General features: G+C 48.2%; 1 protein-coding gene and 1 long non-coding RNA gene across 2 annotated transcripts in view; one reads left to right on the forward strand and one right to left on the reverse strand.

The window, feature by feature from the left end:
- LOC139049879 (uncharacterized) overlaps positions 1 to 15,195 on the forward strand; it is a 225,462-nt gene that overhangs the window by 182,490 nt on the left and 27,777 nt on the right. The gene's annotated exons all lie outside the window — the stretch shown is intronic.
- The window catches only part of LOC139049876 (uncharacterized), a 60,561-nt gene that overhangs the window by 31,523 nt on the left and 13,843 nt on the right, over positions 1 to 15,195 (reverse strand). The window contains exon 3 of the mRNA XM_070525734.1: positions 3,597 to 3,798. Within this exon, the coding sequence (XP_070381835.1) occupies positions 3,597 to 3,798 (202 nt within the window). The remainder of the gene's footprint in view (positions 1 to 3,596; positions 3,799 to 15,195) is intronic.

Consider the following 15,195-nt stretch of genomic DNA (forward strand, 5'->3'; position numbering starts at 1 on the left):
GTGTCCTCATCATATGTGTCCCATTCGCCTCGTCGCTCATTCACCTCTGGGCACATCATTCCCCCTATTCCTATGCATTTCATTAGGCTTTCAGTAAGTCGCATGTTCAAATGTCCCCCTGCACGTTACCTTCCAGGGTGTCTCGTTTAATTCACAGACGCTGACAGCCGTATATGCCAAGACACAACGCGGAAGTCAGCACTATTGTAAAACCTTCTTCTCTATATTTTCATTCTCTGTACGCTTTTGACGCGATAGCGCTCAGGGCATCGCATCGCCGAAAATGCAGTGTCGGCGGTGTTGTCCGTCAGCAAAAAATTCTCCCGAACCACGCCTGCCGAACAATGCAGGCCCTCCGCGTCGTGCAAAGGCGTCACTGAACTAAATTAAATTCTCGATGGTAAATGCGTTAGGAAAATCGCAGAGCATGGCTTAAAACCTACATACATGATATTGTCGTACTGTCATTTCAATGTGCGAGAAAACAATTTTTGTTACGCGGAAACTAGCACAAATACCTTTTCCAGCGTTTCAACCATTCACAGAGTGGCATGCCCCCTTGATTCCTTTCAAAAGCATCCAGGTAACACTCGTCTCTGCACATGCGCAGCAGTGGCACAGGGAGCGAAGGAGGAGAAAAAGAAAACCTGAAAGCTCGCCTTCGTACATAGCTTTCGCCACCAGCATTTCCGGGTAAACATTACGGTTACATGAGCTGCAGTTGCCGGGAAGCGTGAGAAGCAATCAGTGATCTTTGAATGGCATCGCGTTCCACTATTAAAAGCCAAGCATAAGCGCCATTCAAGTTTTTTTCCCGTATTTTTTGTACGCTTGCTCGTGCCCATATAGTTTCTCACTATAACACCAAGATGGAAATCGGACACTACCGTCTATGGGAGTTTTCGAAGGGGCGCTGTGCTTTCAGGGGAATGACGGTATATGTGGTCTGCGAGGCTCATTATGGCTGGTGTTACAAGAGGCTTCGTCTAAAACGTGGATATGGCTATAAAGATAGCGCGTTCTTCAAGTAAAATCTTCATAAAATGTTCTCACTCACGCGTATTACATCTTCCAGTCACGTTTACTCACCTAAAATTCTTAACCAAGCGAAGAAAAGCAAAATCAGGCGACAAACTTTTCCAAAGCGAGCGCGAATCTTGCCTCTGTCCTCCGACTTTAGTGGGCCGCTGATACTTTTTACGTTTCACATAATGGCGCATGCCACACGTTCTCATATTTAAACAAAGCATGTTTCTGTGGAAAAATAAAGCTACAACAGCTTCTTGCATGCTGATTTAGTAGGAATGAATATCCTGACAGGCGGAACGGTGCTTGTCAGGGGTGTGTTCGAATTCTTGTGTCTCCGAGAACGATGCCATCCCGAAGTCACAATATACTGGCACTCCCATGCATACCACAGTGCAACAGCGCCAGATTTCCCTCTAGGTAATATAGTAAGAAACTCTATGCTCGTACCCTGCCTTTTACAGCGGAGCTGTATACATTTACCATGCAAAGAAATTGTCGTGTCGTAAGCAGAAAAACTCCCTTTACGTGGGCCGATCCCGGAGATAGTGCAATAATGGCCCGACCCGCGGTGGAGATGAAGTAGGCGTTATGCACTCCACATACGTGGGCGTATCTCGAATATATGGTAAAGGTATACACCTCCGCTGTACAACTTTACCATCAAGGAAATTGTCGTGTCGTAAGCAGAAAAACTCCCCATACGTGGGCCGATCCCGGAGATAGTCCAATAATGGCCCGACCCGCGGTGGAGATGAAGTAGGCGTTAAGCACTCCCCATACGTGGGCGTATCTCGAATATATGGTAAAGGTATACAGCTCCGCTGTATAACTTTACCATCAAGGAAATTGTCGTGTCGTAAGCCGAAAAACTCCCCATACATGGGCCAATCCCGGAGATAGTGTAATAATGGCCCGACCCGCGGTGGAGATGAAGTAGGCGTTAAGCACTCCCCATACGTGGGCGTATCTCGAATATATGGCTGCGCTGTATACCTTTACCATCCAAGGAAATTGTGTCGTAAGCAGAAAAACTCTCCATACGTGGGCCGATCCCGGAGATAGTGCAATAATGGCCCGACCCGCGGTGGAGATGAAGTAGGCGTTAAGCACGTGGGCGTATCTCGAATATATGGTAAAGGTATACAGCGGAGCTGTATACCTTTACCATCCAAGGAAATTGTCGTGTCGTAAGCAGAAAAACTCCCCATACGTGGGCCGATACCGAAGATAGTGCGATGCCGGCCCTACCCGAGGCGGAGGTGAAGCAGGCGTTAAGCACTCCCCATGCGTGGGCCGATCACCAAGATAGTGAAATGCCGGCAAGACCGCGGCTGAGGTGAAGCAGACGTTAAGCACTCCCCATACGTGGGCCGATACCGAAGATTGTGCGATACCGGCCCGACCCGAGGTGGAGGTGAAGCAGGCGTTAAGCACTCCCCATGCGTGGGCCTAACCCGAAGATGTTGCAATGCCGGGCCGACCTACGGCAGAGGTGAAGCAGGCGTTAAGCACTCCCCATATGTGGGCCGATCACCCAGATAGTGCAATGCCGGCAACACCGCGGCTGAGGTGAAGAAGGCGTTAAGCACTCCCCATACCTGGGCCGGTCACTAGGTAGTGCGATGCTGGGCCGACCCGTGGCGGTGGTGAAGGAGGCGTTAAGCACTCTCCACACCTAGGCCGATCGGGAAGACAGCGCAATGCCGGGCCGACACGCGGCTATTGTACAGTTCGCCATTAAAGGGCCCACATACTGGCCTACTTCGCTGGTCATCCTCCTTCACAGAGTGAAGGGCACCGAGTTTTTTTTACAAGATGAATCTTCCATTGCTGGTTGGTGCCTGTACGGTCGCTTGTCTCTAGCTTGCAGTAGTGTAGTGCGCGCTACTCTGTGTATCGCGGAGACGCCGCCGCAGGCGAGTGCAGACAGAGACGAGGTGACGCGCAAATGATGCTGGGTAAGCTGTATATTCGGTTGCATGGTGCACGCGAGCGTCTTCTCGCTCTGGCGGCAGAGCTTGTGGTACAATTGCGGATTTGGGGCATCTCAGTGCACCTTAGAGGCATGCTTGCTCACGGAACCTGTCACCCACTGCAATTCTGTGTTTGGAATTCCAGATTAGAGCAACTGAAATCGTTACTGCGAGAGCTCCACAAAAACAGCTCTGCTGGAAATTGGGTTACGATTCTGAAAGGTCGCACAAGTCTCCAGTTCTTTTTTTTTTCATTTATTGTTCAACCCGTAAATAAACTACTCTGCAACGTTTGCTACATACCACCTTTATTATTTCTCGCATTCCCGCGAAAATGTTAACACTGCGACTGGTATTTTTTTTTCGGAAATATATGATAACCAGCATATAACGTTTCTGAGCCTTGTAGTGGCATTAACGGCTTCGCTTTAAAATGCTTGAACTCGCACAGAAGTAACACGATGTAAGTAAGCATGTAGTCATTAGTTTGTTCTAAGGCGCTTTTCGCCCACTCAAAACAATTTCAAAACGGAAACTCTCTCATTGTTAAATCGCCACCTGTTTACATAATAACAGTAGCAAGGGAACTCTCACCTGAAATTCTCTTTTCGATGAAACTCTGATGGAAAGCGTGTAGACGGAGTCGTCCGGCAGTGTACCAACAGCTTTTCTATCGTCCTTTATTGTGAAACGGCTTCTTCCCGAGTACCATATGTTTTTGTCGTAAAATTCTGTCTCAAGACGCCATTTCTGGCGAACGAAACTCACCCACTCTGTCGATAATTTTGCATTGCCTCTGAGGAAGAATGATAGAAAGCGAAAGATATAGATACAATAAAAGACGCACAAATTAAGATTCAATTTCTTTAGTTTGGTTATGTCGCTGTAACAGGAACACATACAGTATATGTTCAAACCTCTACACGCGTGTTAGAAAAGAAACTTCGGCGAGTCGGTGGTGATTCATGTTTCGGAAATTAACAGCGCTAAACCGACAAGGTCATGTTCTTCTCCTTCGCCCTTGTCAGTCTTGAGCTGTTAATTTCCGAAACAACAATCTATCTGCGCTATTTCCTGGCAAGAAGTTAATTACCAGAAGAATCGGGCGAAACCCAACTCATGATAAATGTTCACCCACTTTCATTGCAGTAACTTTCATTGAAGTTGTGCGGCGACATACCGATTGCCCCCTCCAAAACGCCGCTGGGGGCATCCGTCTCGCGCTTCTCACTAGACACGTTACGCAACCTAGCGGCGCTGCCACGAAGTATGACATTGGCGTGTGCGTAGAGCAGTGTTCACGCGGAATTTCGACGCGTGTTCTATTTCACCATGTATGTCTCTAACCGATTTCCCGGCAGCCTAGCATACTGGGTAGTCCCTGGTCGGCTGGGTAGAGCGTTGGGCTGCTGCGCTGAGAGAACCGGGTTTGAAACCACCCATCAAGCCAACTTGGGTCGCGAACATGTGACATTGTGTGTGTGCTGCTCTTCGATTGTCGTCTTTCACAAACACACACATACACAAACGAACTTGGGTCACTGGGCGTAGGCAACTGATTATATGTCGCTCTTCAATGAAATTCTGTCGCTTGCTCGGGGCACTCGGTATATGCCGCTGGGTACGTGCTCCTCTTCTGTAAACCTACTTGACGCCAACTTGGGTGGCTCTTTATGTGCCACACTTCAGTTAACTGCTTGGAGCATAAGTTGGGGCGCTCGGTTTTTGTTAGTGGGCATGTGCCACTCTCGAATGAACATCGTTGAGGCTACCTTGGAGCACTCGGTATGTGCTACTGGGTCGTTCCGCTCTTCAGCTAACCGTTTGAGGCTACCTTGGGGCACTCGGTATGTGCTACAGGGTTTGTGCTGCACTTCACTTAAACTCTTTGACGTCAACTTCGGTCATTCGATATGTGCTAATGGGTCATGCCGCTCTTCAGCAAACCATTTGAGGCTACCTTCGGGCCCTCGGTATGTGCCACTGGGTATGTGTGGCGCTTCAAATAAATTCTCACGCCAACTTCGGTCACTCGGAATGTGATACTGGGTCGTACAGCTCTTCAGCGAACCGTTTGAGGCTACTTTGGGGTACTCGGTATGTGCTACTGGTTATGTGCCACACTTCAATTAAATGCTTTGAGGCCAACTTTGGTCACTCAATATGTGCTACTGGGTCGTGCCGCTCTTCGGCGAACAGTTTGAGCCTACCTTGGGGCATTCGGTATGTTCTACTGGGTATGTGCCGCGCTCCAATTAAACTTTTTGACGCCAACTTCGGTCACTCGGTATGTGCTACTGGGTCATCCCGCTCATCAGCGAACCGTTTGAGGATACCTTGGCGCACTCGGTATGTGTTTTGGGGTATGTGCCGCACTTCAGTTACATTTTTGATGCCAACTTCGGTCACTCGGTATGTGCTTCTGGGTATGTGCTGCACTTTAAATAAAGTCTTTCACGCTGATTTCGGGCTCTCGGTATATGCTACTGTATCTTGCCGCTCTTCAGCGAACCGTTTGAGGCTACCTTGGGGCATTCGGTATGTGTTACAGGGTATGTGCCGCGCTCCAAATAAACGTTTTGACGCCAACTTCGGTCACTCGGTATGTGCTACTGGGTCGTGCCACTCTTCAGCGAACCGTTTCACGCTACCTTGGGGTACTCGGTATGTGCTACTTTGTATGTGCCACGCTTCAATTAAATTTTTGACGCCAACTTCGGTCACACAGTATGTGCTACTGGGCCGTGCCGCTCTTCAGCGAACCGTTTGAAGCTACCTTGGGGCACTCGGTATATGCTGCACTTCAATTAAACTCTTTGACGACAACTTCGATCACTCGGTATGCGCTACTGGGTCGTGCCGCACTACAGCGAACCGTTTGAGGCTAACTTGGTGCGCTCGGTATGTGCTACTAGGTATGTGCCGCTCTTCAATTAAAATTTTTGACGCCAACTTCAGTCACTCGGTATGTGTTACTGGGTCGTCGCTCTTCAGTGAATCGTTTGAGGCTACCTTGGGGCACTCGGTATGTTCCACTAGGTATGTGCCGTACTTCAATTAAGCGTTTTGACGCCAAATTCGGTCACTGGGTATGTGCTACTGGGTCATCCCGCTATTCAACGAACCGTTTGAGGCTACCTTGGGGCACTCGGTATGTCCTACTGGGTATGTGGCGCGCTTCAATTAAGCTTTTTGACGCGAACTTTGGTCACTGGATATGTGCTACTGGGTCATCGCGCTCTTCAGCGAACTGTTTGAGGCTACCTTGGGGCACTTAATTTTTTGGTATGTTCTACTGGGTGTTTGCCGCGCTTCAATTAAGGTTTTTGACGCCAACTTCGGTCACTGGGTATGTGCTACTGGGTCACTCCGTTCTTCACCGAACCGTTTGAGGCTACCTTGCGGCATTCGCAATGTTCTACTGGGTAGGTGCCACCCTTCAATTAAGCGTTTGACGCCAACCTCGGTCACTGCGTATGTGCTACTGGGTCATCCCGCTCTTCAGCGAACCGTTTGAGGCTAACCTGGGGCAATCGGTAGGTTCTACTGAGTATGTGCCGCGCTTCAAATAAGCTTTTTGACGCCAACTTTGGTCACTCGGTATGTGCTACTGGGTCATGCCGCTCTACAACGAACCGTTTGAGGCTACCTTGGGGCACTCGGTATGTGTTACAAGGTATGTGCCGCGCTTCAATGAAACGGTTTGACGCCGACTTCGGTCACTCGTTATGTACTACTGGGTCGTGCCACTCTTCAGCGAACTATTTGAGGCTACCTTGGGGCACTCGGTATTTGCTACTGGGTATGTGCTGGGCTTCAAATAAACAGTTCGACGCCAACTTAGGTTACTCGTTATGTACTACTGGGTGATAACGCTCTTCAGCGAACCGTTTGAGGCTACTTTGCGGCATCCGGTATGTGTTACAGGCTATGTGCCGCACTTCAATTAAACTTTTTGACGCCAACATCGGTCTCTGGGTATGTGCTACTGGGTCATCCCGCTCTTCAGTAAACCGTTTGAGGCTAGCTTGACGCACTCGCTACGTGTTACACGGTTCGTCCTGCGCCTAAAATAAACTGTTTGACGCCAACTTCGGTCACTCGGTATGTGCTACTGGGTCGCGCCGCTCTTCAGCGAACCGTTTGAGGCTACCTTGGGGCACTTGGTATGTGCTAGTGTGTATGTGCCGTGCTTCAAATAAACTCTTTGACGCCAACTTCGGTCACTCGGTATGTGCTACTGGGTCGTGCCGCTCTTCAGCGAACCGTTTGAGGCTACCTTGGGGCACTCGGTATGTGCTAGTGTGTATGTGCCGCGCTTCAAATAAACTCTTTGACGCCAACTTCGCTTGTTCGGTGTGTGCTACCTCGTCGATGAAGAGCTACTACGGTGCTACTACGATAAAGAGAGGTATCGTTCAGGCTTGTTTGCATATTGCACTAACGAAATCCTGTTACCATTTGATAGAACCTAGTTTCAGTTCGCAGACAGCTCGGTTGAGGGCGGCAGGGTAACCGAGCAAGTTTTTTGTCTCAGTCTCGGAGAACTTGCGTAGTAAGTTTAACACCGCTTCTCACAGCTTTGCGCCTCAGGTGCATGATCGAAGAAAACAGCTGTTATCCCGTACATTCAAGGAATCCCCCACAAACTTAAAGAAACAGGACGAAGAGCAGGTATCGACGTTGTATTTTCTGCTCCAAAATAACTTGCCCATCTTTGTGTCAGAACCAATCCGGTTGCTTAGGAACGTAGGATTTGCAATAATAATGATAGAAAAACGTATACAGTTTATTCGAAAGGTGTTGTGTATAAAATACGTGTGGAATGCGGTCGGTCTTACGTAGGGCAGACGGGTAGATGCCTTAACATTAGGTTACAAGAACACAGCAATAAGGTGCGCAAAGGGTGGGAAGGTTTTCTAGGTGTTCATTGCGCACGATGCGGCTGTATACCGGTTTTTGGAAAAAACTACCATCTTAGCTAGGCATTCTAATGAATGCACCAGACTTATCATTGAAGCAGCAGCGATTGGCGATCGTGACTCAGTTAGCAAGCCATCAATTTCATTAACAGATAAAGACCTGGTTTTTCTAAGGTCGCACGTGCACTCTCGTTCATCGCAGGTCATGAATTTTGAATGTATACTCATGTCGGGTGGATGCTTTGTAGGGGGAGCTTTTGTCTTGGTGTAACAGTATATATATATATATATATACATATATATATATATATATATATATATATATATATATATATATATATATATATATATATATATATATATATATATATATGTTTGTTTTTAAAGAACAGTTGGAAGTCAGCGCTTGTCTTCGTCGTCCTTTTTTTTTGTCCCTCGTCTATCTATGCGCTGTACGTGACGAAGGTTGAACAAGAGCAGGAGCACTTTCCGAGCTTCTTCACCAAGATTACATAGGGCACGGTAGGTTATACCATCGGGTCCTGGTGAAGTCGAATGCTTGCACAAGGCCAGTGCAGCTTCGAGTTCCTTCATGGAGAAAAGACGGTCCATGCCGGAGTCGCGTTAAATTGGTGAGTGGTGGAGCGCCGATGTTCCAGTGGAACTAGTTTCGCCAGCAATCCTCCTGCAGAAAGGTTCCGCAACGTCAATCTCGCTGCATTGTTGGTGAAGTGCCAGATACTTAATAGGGTGGCGCTGCTGAGGGGTTCCCCGGAGACCACAAACAGTTCTCCATATGTGAGACAAAACCTTTCGTGGATTCTAAGACTCGCAGAATGACTTCCATTTTTGCGATGCGAGTTCGTCCATGCGACGCTGAATTTTCTTTTGAGTTCTTCTGGCCAACCTCAAGTCAGGTACAGACTTCGTGCGCCTGTATCTTCGCTCTGCTCGGCGACAAATTGCACGAAGCTTCTGTAGCTCGATGTCGTAATCGGTGCGTGTATACGTTCTCGGAAGCGTATGCTTGGCAGCCTCTAGGGCACGCTTTATGATGTCCTCTAGGCTGGAGGACAAGACATGACGAGACCCGTCTTCGACAGTTGGCTTGAACATTGGCCAGTCGATACATTGCGTGGCGTCGGCCAACTTGGAGTTCGTCAACCCTTCAATCCTAAGTGGATAGGTGGTCACTCCCCGCGTTTCAATATCCGGAAACCACCTGACCTTTCTAGTGAAGGAGCGTGAGTCAAAGGTGAGGTCGAGGCAGCTAGAGTAGGCAGTTCCACGCAGAAAGGGGGCGCTTCTGTCATTTAACAAGCACTGTTCTTGTTCGGAGACAAATGACACTAATCTTCTGCCTCTCGAGTTTATCTTAGAACTTCCCCAGAGATGGTGGTGGGCATTAAAATCTCCAGTAATCGCCAAAGGCTGCGGAGTCGCTGTCGTGATTCGCCGTAACCACTCGCAGTCAACCGACTTGAGGGCGCTACGTCGGCTCCAGTTAATGTGGAAGTGAGCTTGCCTTTCCTCACTGTCAGACATACGTATTTGTTTTCTTGTTCTGGTGACACTGGACGATGGACATACGTAAGATGACGTCGTATGAATACGATGATCTTGCTGCATTCTCCGCAGGTGGCGGACATGAAACACTCATACCCGGACAGTCTGATGTTATCTGATGGGGGCTCGCCGATGACGATGACTGAGAACTTATTTGTGAACACAAACTGTGGAAATTCCGACATGCGTGACTTAAGTCCTCTGGCGTTCCGCTGAAATATGGACGCGTTGCGGACTTCGTCACGAAAAGATGGCTTTTATAGAGCCATGATTTTAACCAAGAGCTGCAAGTACTGGACTCCCAGTGTCCAGCACCTGTAGCGCGCTTTGCGCAGACGAAGATTTCATGTTGGTAAGTATAACGCAAAAGGCATTCATGAGCGACCGCAGAATGTTGATGAACTGGAGGTCATCAGCCAGCGTCGCTTCAACAGTTGCCGAAGCCGTCGAAGTCGATGCGGTTTGAGGTAACTTATCAGGGAGTTGTGCCCTCGGCAGCTCAGGCCATTCTTCAGGACGGGCGAGCCTCGCCGCTTTGTTTGCTTTCCTTGTATCGGACTTGGTGGCGCTGTGCGGGGATGCAACACACCTTCCTATGGTAGCTGGCGTGTTCCTATCTGCAGTTGCGGGATTTTGTGAATGTTTTCGGTGTCGATGCCGACGTCGCCGAACAGCGGCAGCAGCCTCTCGGTGCGTTGAATTGTCCCGCGCCATTCGTTTTAGGATCGCGAATTCTTTCCGCACCCGCGGGCAATCCTTTGATGAGGCCTCGTGAGGACCACTGCAGTTAGGGCACCTTAGAACATGTGTGCTGCAGGCGTCTTCTGAATAGGACTCAGAGCACCACGGGCAAACGACGTTGTCCACGCAGACACCCTTCACGTGGCCAATCTTGCAAAACTTGAAGCACTGGAGAGGCTTCCGTACGAATGGTCGTACCGGATGGCGGAGATGACCTACTTTGACGTGGGAAGGAAGGTTGTCTCGTTCAAACAAAATCTTCACACAGCATGTGTTTCCCAGTCTGAAAATCCTTGTAATGAAAGTACCTTCTGTTGTTGGCTTTAACTGTATTGGCAAGTCGTCATTAGGAATGGCAACGTCGACGTCATAAATTACTCCCGCAGTACGATCGCCGCCTGTAGGGATCATTGATCGCACCTTTACATCGTCTATCTCAGTTATATTACGGAGGTCCTGTAGGGTGCTGCGAAGCAAGACATCAACTGCCAAAACATTTTTCAGCGAGTCTATTCGCACGTCTTTAATCTCATTTGGTGCGATTCTCTCGGTAACGAAGAGAGGACGTGCCTGTTGAGGAGCCGCAAATCGGTCGCCGGGTCCGCGGGCATAAAGAGCAGAGTGTGCGGCCAGCACAGCGGTGTATTCTTCACGGTAGAAGCACTGATCGCCGAAGATGCCTGCAGTAGTCTTCTTTGCGCTGATATACTCATCACGACCTGAAAGTCATCGTCCGACGAGTCGTAGCTGTCCGAGCATATCTCACTGGCCTCGCTGTCTGTATCGCTTGACGCACTTCCACGTTTCCTGGGCGCTAGCCGGCCTGACGGCTGCATATCAGTAAAGTCCTCGGAGATCGGAGATCGGCAAGAGGTATGCAGTGAAAGGTAAGCAGGGCAATATCATCAGCAACATCAGTGATGTAGTAAAAGCAGCAGAGGAATTCGATACTGACATGTACAGTACCCAGAGATGCCACGCAACCTTCAATTGAAGTAGGGATCAAATGGATAAAGAGGCTCCTTTCATTACTAGAGGTTAATTTAGAAGGGCCTTCCACTACATGTACCGTAGAAAAGCGGCACGAGACGACGGAATAACAGTCCATTTATTGAAAGATGCAAAAGATAATATACTTGAAAGGCAAGCGGTCCCCTACATATAAGGTGCCGCGTGCTTTCCAGTTCATGTCCTGTGGCATTGAGTATACTCAGTGCCTGGAAGTGTGCCGATAGCTGGAAGAATGCCAGCATACTAATCCATACGAAGATAGACATCAAATAATTCAATTATAGGCCCACTAGCTTGCTTTCAGTATTTTATGCAAAGTCACGAAGATAATTTTCAATCGAATCATGACACTTGATTTCAATCAACCAAAAGAGCAGGCTGGATTCCGGAAGGAATATTTTGCGATGGATCACGACCATGTTATATAGCAGGTAACTGAAAAATCTGCAGACGGCAATAAACCTCGATGTGCGGCTCTCATAAATTACTAAACGGCATTTATTCAGCACATATTACAGCAGTCCTAGGTATGGAGTATTCAAGGAGTACAAGAGACATACATGAATATCTTGCGAAATATCTACAAAGACAACTACGCTAATTGTGCACACAGTGAAAGAATAAACAGGTCTTTCAACGGCACCGTCTGCCTGCATAGCGAACTGACTACAACACTATTCGGGCTTCCTCCTTCTGTCGGAAGGACTGCTGCAGTGTTGTGCGGTCATTATTTTCTGTTGTCTGCTAGCTGCGTTGCTCGCCTGTCAACACGGCTTCCATGTTCAGTGACAAGCCTGCACAGCGACCCTTCTGAACGGCAAAGGTGAAGCCGTGAACTCGGTTTCCACGTACACTACACGAACAGAAACTACAGAACAGGTAGACATTGCATTGGTACTTTTAGACCCAAAGAGACCAAGGATCCACAGTGATTCTAGAGCAGCCGTGCGAGCACTTGCCAAAGGAGTCATCTGTCGACAGGCCCTGGCAATTCTCGGCAGAAAGGTCGTCAAGCCCGGCGCGATCGTCTGGTTTACTGCTCATATGGGAGAAATCACCGGTGCCTCCCGAACCTCAACGAATCTGTCCACACTGCTGCACGAGGACTTGCCAACCGTGCAGGGACAAGGCAAGAAGGCACGGAGTTTCCAGGCTGTGTGAACCACCTCCTCACGTACAACGAGCTAGCTAACGGCTTCTACCTAGGACGCACGGTCTTCCTCCTTCCGCACAGTATACCTAATACAGCTCAGGCCATTACGCCACGGCTCCTGCAACCAAGAACTTATCCCAACCCGCTATTATTCAAAAATACCCATCCGCAGTTCTCTACACCCAAAACATGCGATAAATGTAATGACACCATAGATCTTAGCGTTATGCTCTGGCGTTGCTCCATGTTACGCAGTGGCAAAGACAACACTGAAGAACGCTGGGACGCAGCTCTACGCAGTCTCACATTAGAACAGCTATGGGCAGTCCAAGGGGATTACGAGGCGGCCGAAAGGCTGGGCCTTTTATGCCCCAACGTAGGAGTGACCCGTTTCGGGATAGCAAACTAGCGCGACCTAATGACCTTATTAAAGTTTTTCCATCCATCCCCAGTGATGAATAGTCTCTACAGTGGACTTTCACGAGTTGCGAAGCATGTTTAGGTGTCGCTGGCAATACTAAGCTTGGGTATTCAAGATGATATATACCTAACCTCACTTCCGAAAGGCTCGCCAGGCACTTAGACTAGTGCACAAACATATACGACACAATTGCCTAGCGGTACTTTTATTCACGCGCATGTTCGAGGAGCCCAGCGCGCCGGGCCTGCTGCTTTGGTTGACGATGGATGGATGAATAGATGGATGTTATGAGCATCGCCTTTGGAATTGGGCGGTGGGTTGCACCACCAAGCTCTTGCTCTTATACTGCCTAAAGTCCTGCCGAAGTTAAAAAAGAGAAAAAAGAAGAAAAAACCTACGAACTCTTACAACCTCATTTTCCGAACCCCTATTGCGAAACTTTGCTTTTGTACGTCTCCGTTTTTTGTCGTTTCCCTGCTTTTCATCCACCTATCTTCCAATCGCCTCTCACTGATCTCTATAGCGGACATATTTACTTTGCCGCTGCTTTCGCTGAACCCAAGCGCTTCAAGGAGGCCTGTGGTGCCTAAATCGACCGCAGGGCAGATAGATGTCTTCACATTCTAATAAAAGATGCTCCATCGTTTGCCTAGCTTTACTGCAGCAAGCACATGCCTATTCTTCCTTTTTATATCTCGCTTATAGGTGCGTGTTCTAAGGCATCCTGATCTCGCCTCGAAAAGTAATGAGCTTCCCTTTGAGTTATCATAAATTGTTTCTTTCCTGATTTCGTTTTTTCCTCTTCAGTAGTTACTCATGGCAGGTTCCTTTTCCATTGCCGCCACTCACGAGATTATTTAAGCGTCTCCGACTTTCCTCTGCACGTTCTCTGTTGCTGTGTTGACCACCCTACAAGCCACATACTTGCTGGTAAGCTTTCTAGTTCTTTTCTTCCACTGTAAATCAGTGTTTTTTCCTGTACAGATACCTCAACACTCTCCCAGCCAATTTACTTTATTCCATATTCCTCAGTCGTTCTTCATATTCAATTTTACTGCGAGCTTCCCTCACTTAAAGACTACTCCAGCCCATATCAGCCTGCGCAGCTTCATTTGTAGTCTTCCCGTGACCACCCAATGCGAGGCGACCCACTGACCTTTGATTGCTGTCGGGTCCTGATAGTACTTCTGATTTAAAGCACACAACCGCATTTCCAAAAGTAAGTCCTGGAACCATTACACCTTTCCACATACCTCGGAGCACCTCGTACCTATTGTGTCCCCATAGCGCTCTGTGCTTTATTATGGCTGCATTTCTCTTCCTCTTCACTGTTATTGTTCCCCCCCCCCCAAATCACCCACGCCATCTGCCGAGAGAGACGTGAACCACTAGCGGAAAAATTGTCGGCGCGGCAGCCTCGTTCTGACACGTTGTCTATCTTTCCACCCTGATTCTGCGCAATATGCAGGAGACAAAAATATTTTGCAATAGCCTGGCAAATAAACAAGAATCCATGACCGTCAGCCGGCCTCAGTCTGTGCCAGAGTACGTTTATCTAGGTCTGTATCTCACAGGGGCCAGGATCAATAGAAGGAAAATTATAGAAGAATAAAAATGACTTGGAGTGCGTACGGCAGGCATTGCAACATCATGACTGGGAGCTTATCACTGTCATTGAAAAGAAAAGTGCATGCAATCATTGCATTGTACCCTTGCTAACATATGAGGCAAATACTTCGTGTTTAACAAAGGAGCTCGAAAACGAGTTATGGGACTGCGCAGAGAGTCATGGAACGCAATATGTTAAGCGTAACGTTAAGAGACAGTAAGAAAGAGATGCGGATCAGTAAGAAAACGGGGACAGCCGACATTCAAGTTAACATTAAAAGAAAAGATAGGAGCTGGACAATCCATGTGATGCGTAAGGCAGATAACCAGAAGGATATTAATTTTATAGAGTGGTTTCGCAAGAAAGAGAACCACAGTCCAGGATGGCAAAGAGTTAGCTGAGGTGATGAAATTAGGAAATTTGCAGGCGCAAGTTGGAGCCAGCTAGCGCGACAGGTATAAATGGAGATCGTTAGAAGATGCCTTCGTCTTGCAACAGAGATAAATGTAGGATTATTTGACAATGATGATGATGATGATGATGATGATGATGATATAATTAAGCAGGCTCGAAGCACGAGGCAGGAGCCCAGCTGCTTACACGCTTCATCCATGACGCGTTTTGGCGGTGGCAAACTGTAGCGCTGCCTTTGCTCAATGCCAAATGCATTAACGTCGGCACTCATGGTGAGGTGGGTTCTGCCGAACTTTTCGTTGTCACTGGGGAGTGGCGCATACCCAGTAGCACATGCGAAGTGACCCAAATTGGCA

The sequence above is a fragment of the Dermacentor albipictus genome, chromosome 9, assembly GCF_038994185.2.
Source record: "Dermacentor albipictus isolate Rhodes 1998 colony chromosome 9, USDA_Dalb.pri_finalv2, whole genome shotgun sequence".
Taxonomy (NCBI): domain Eukaryota; kingdom Metazoa; phylum Arthropoda; class Arachnida; order Ixodida; family Ixodidae; genus Dermacentor; species Dermacentor albipictus.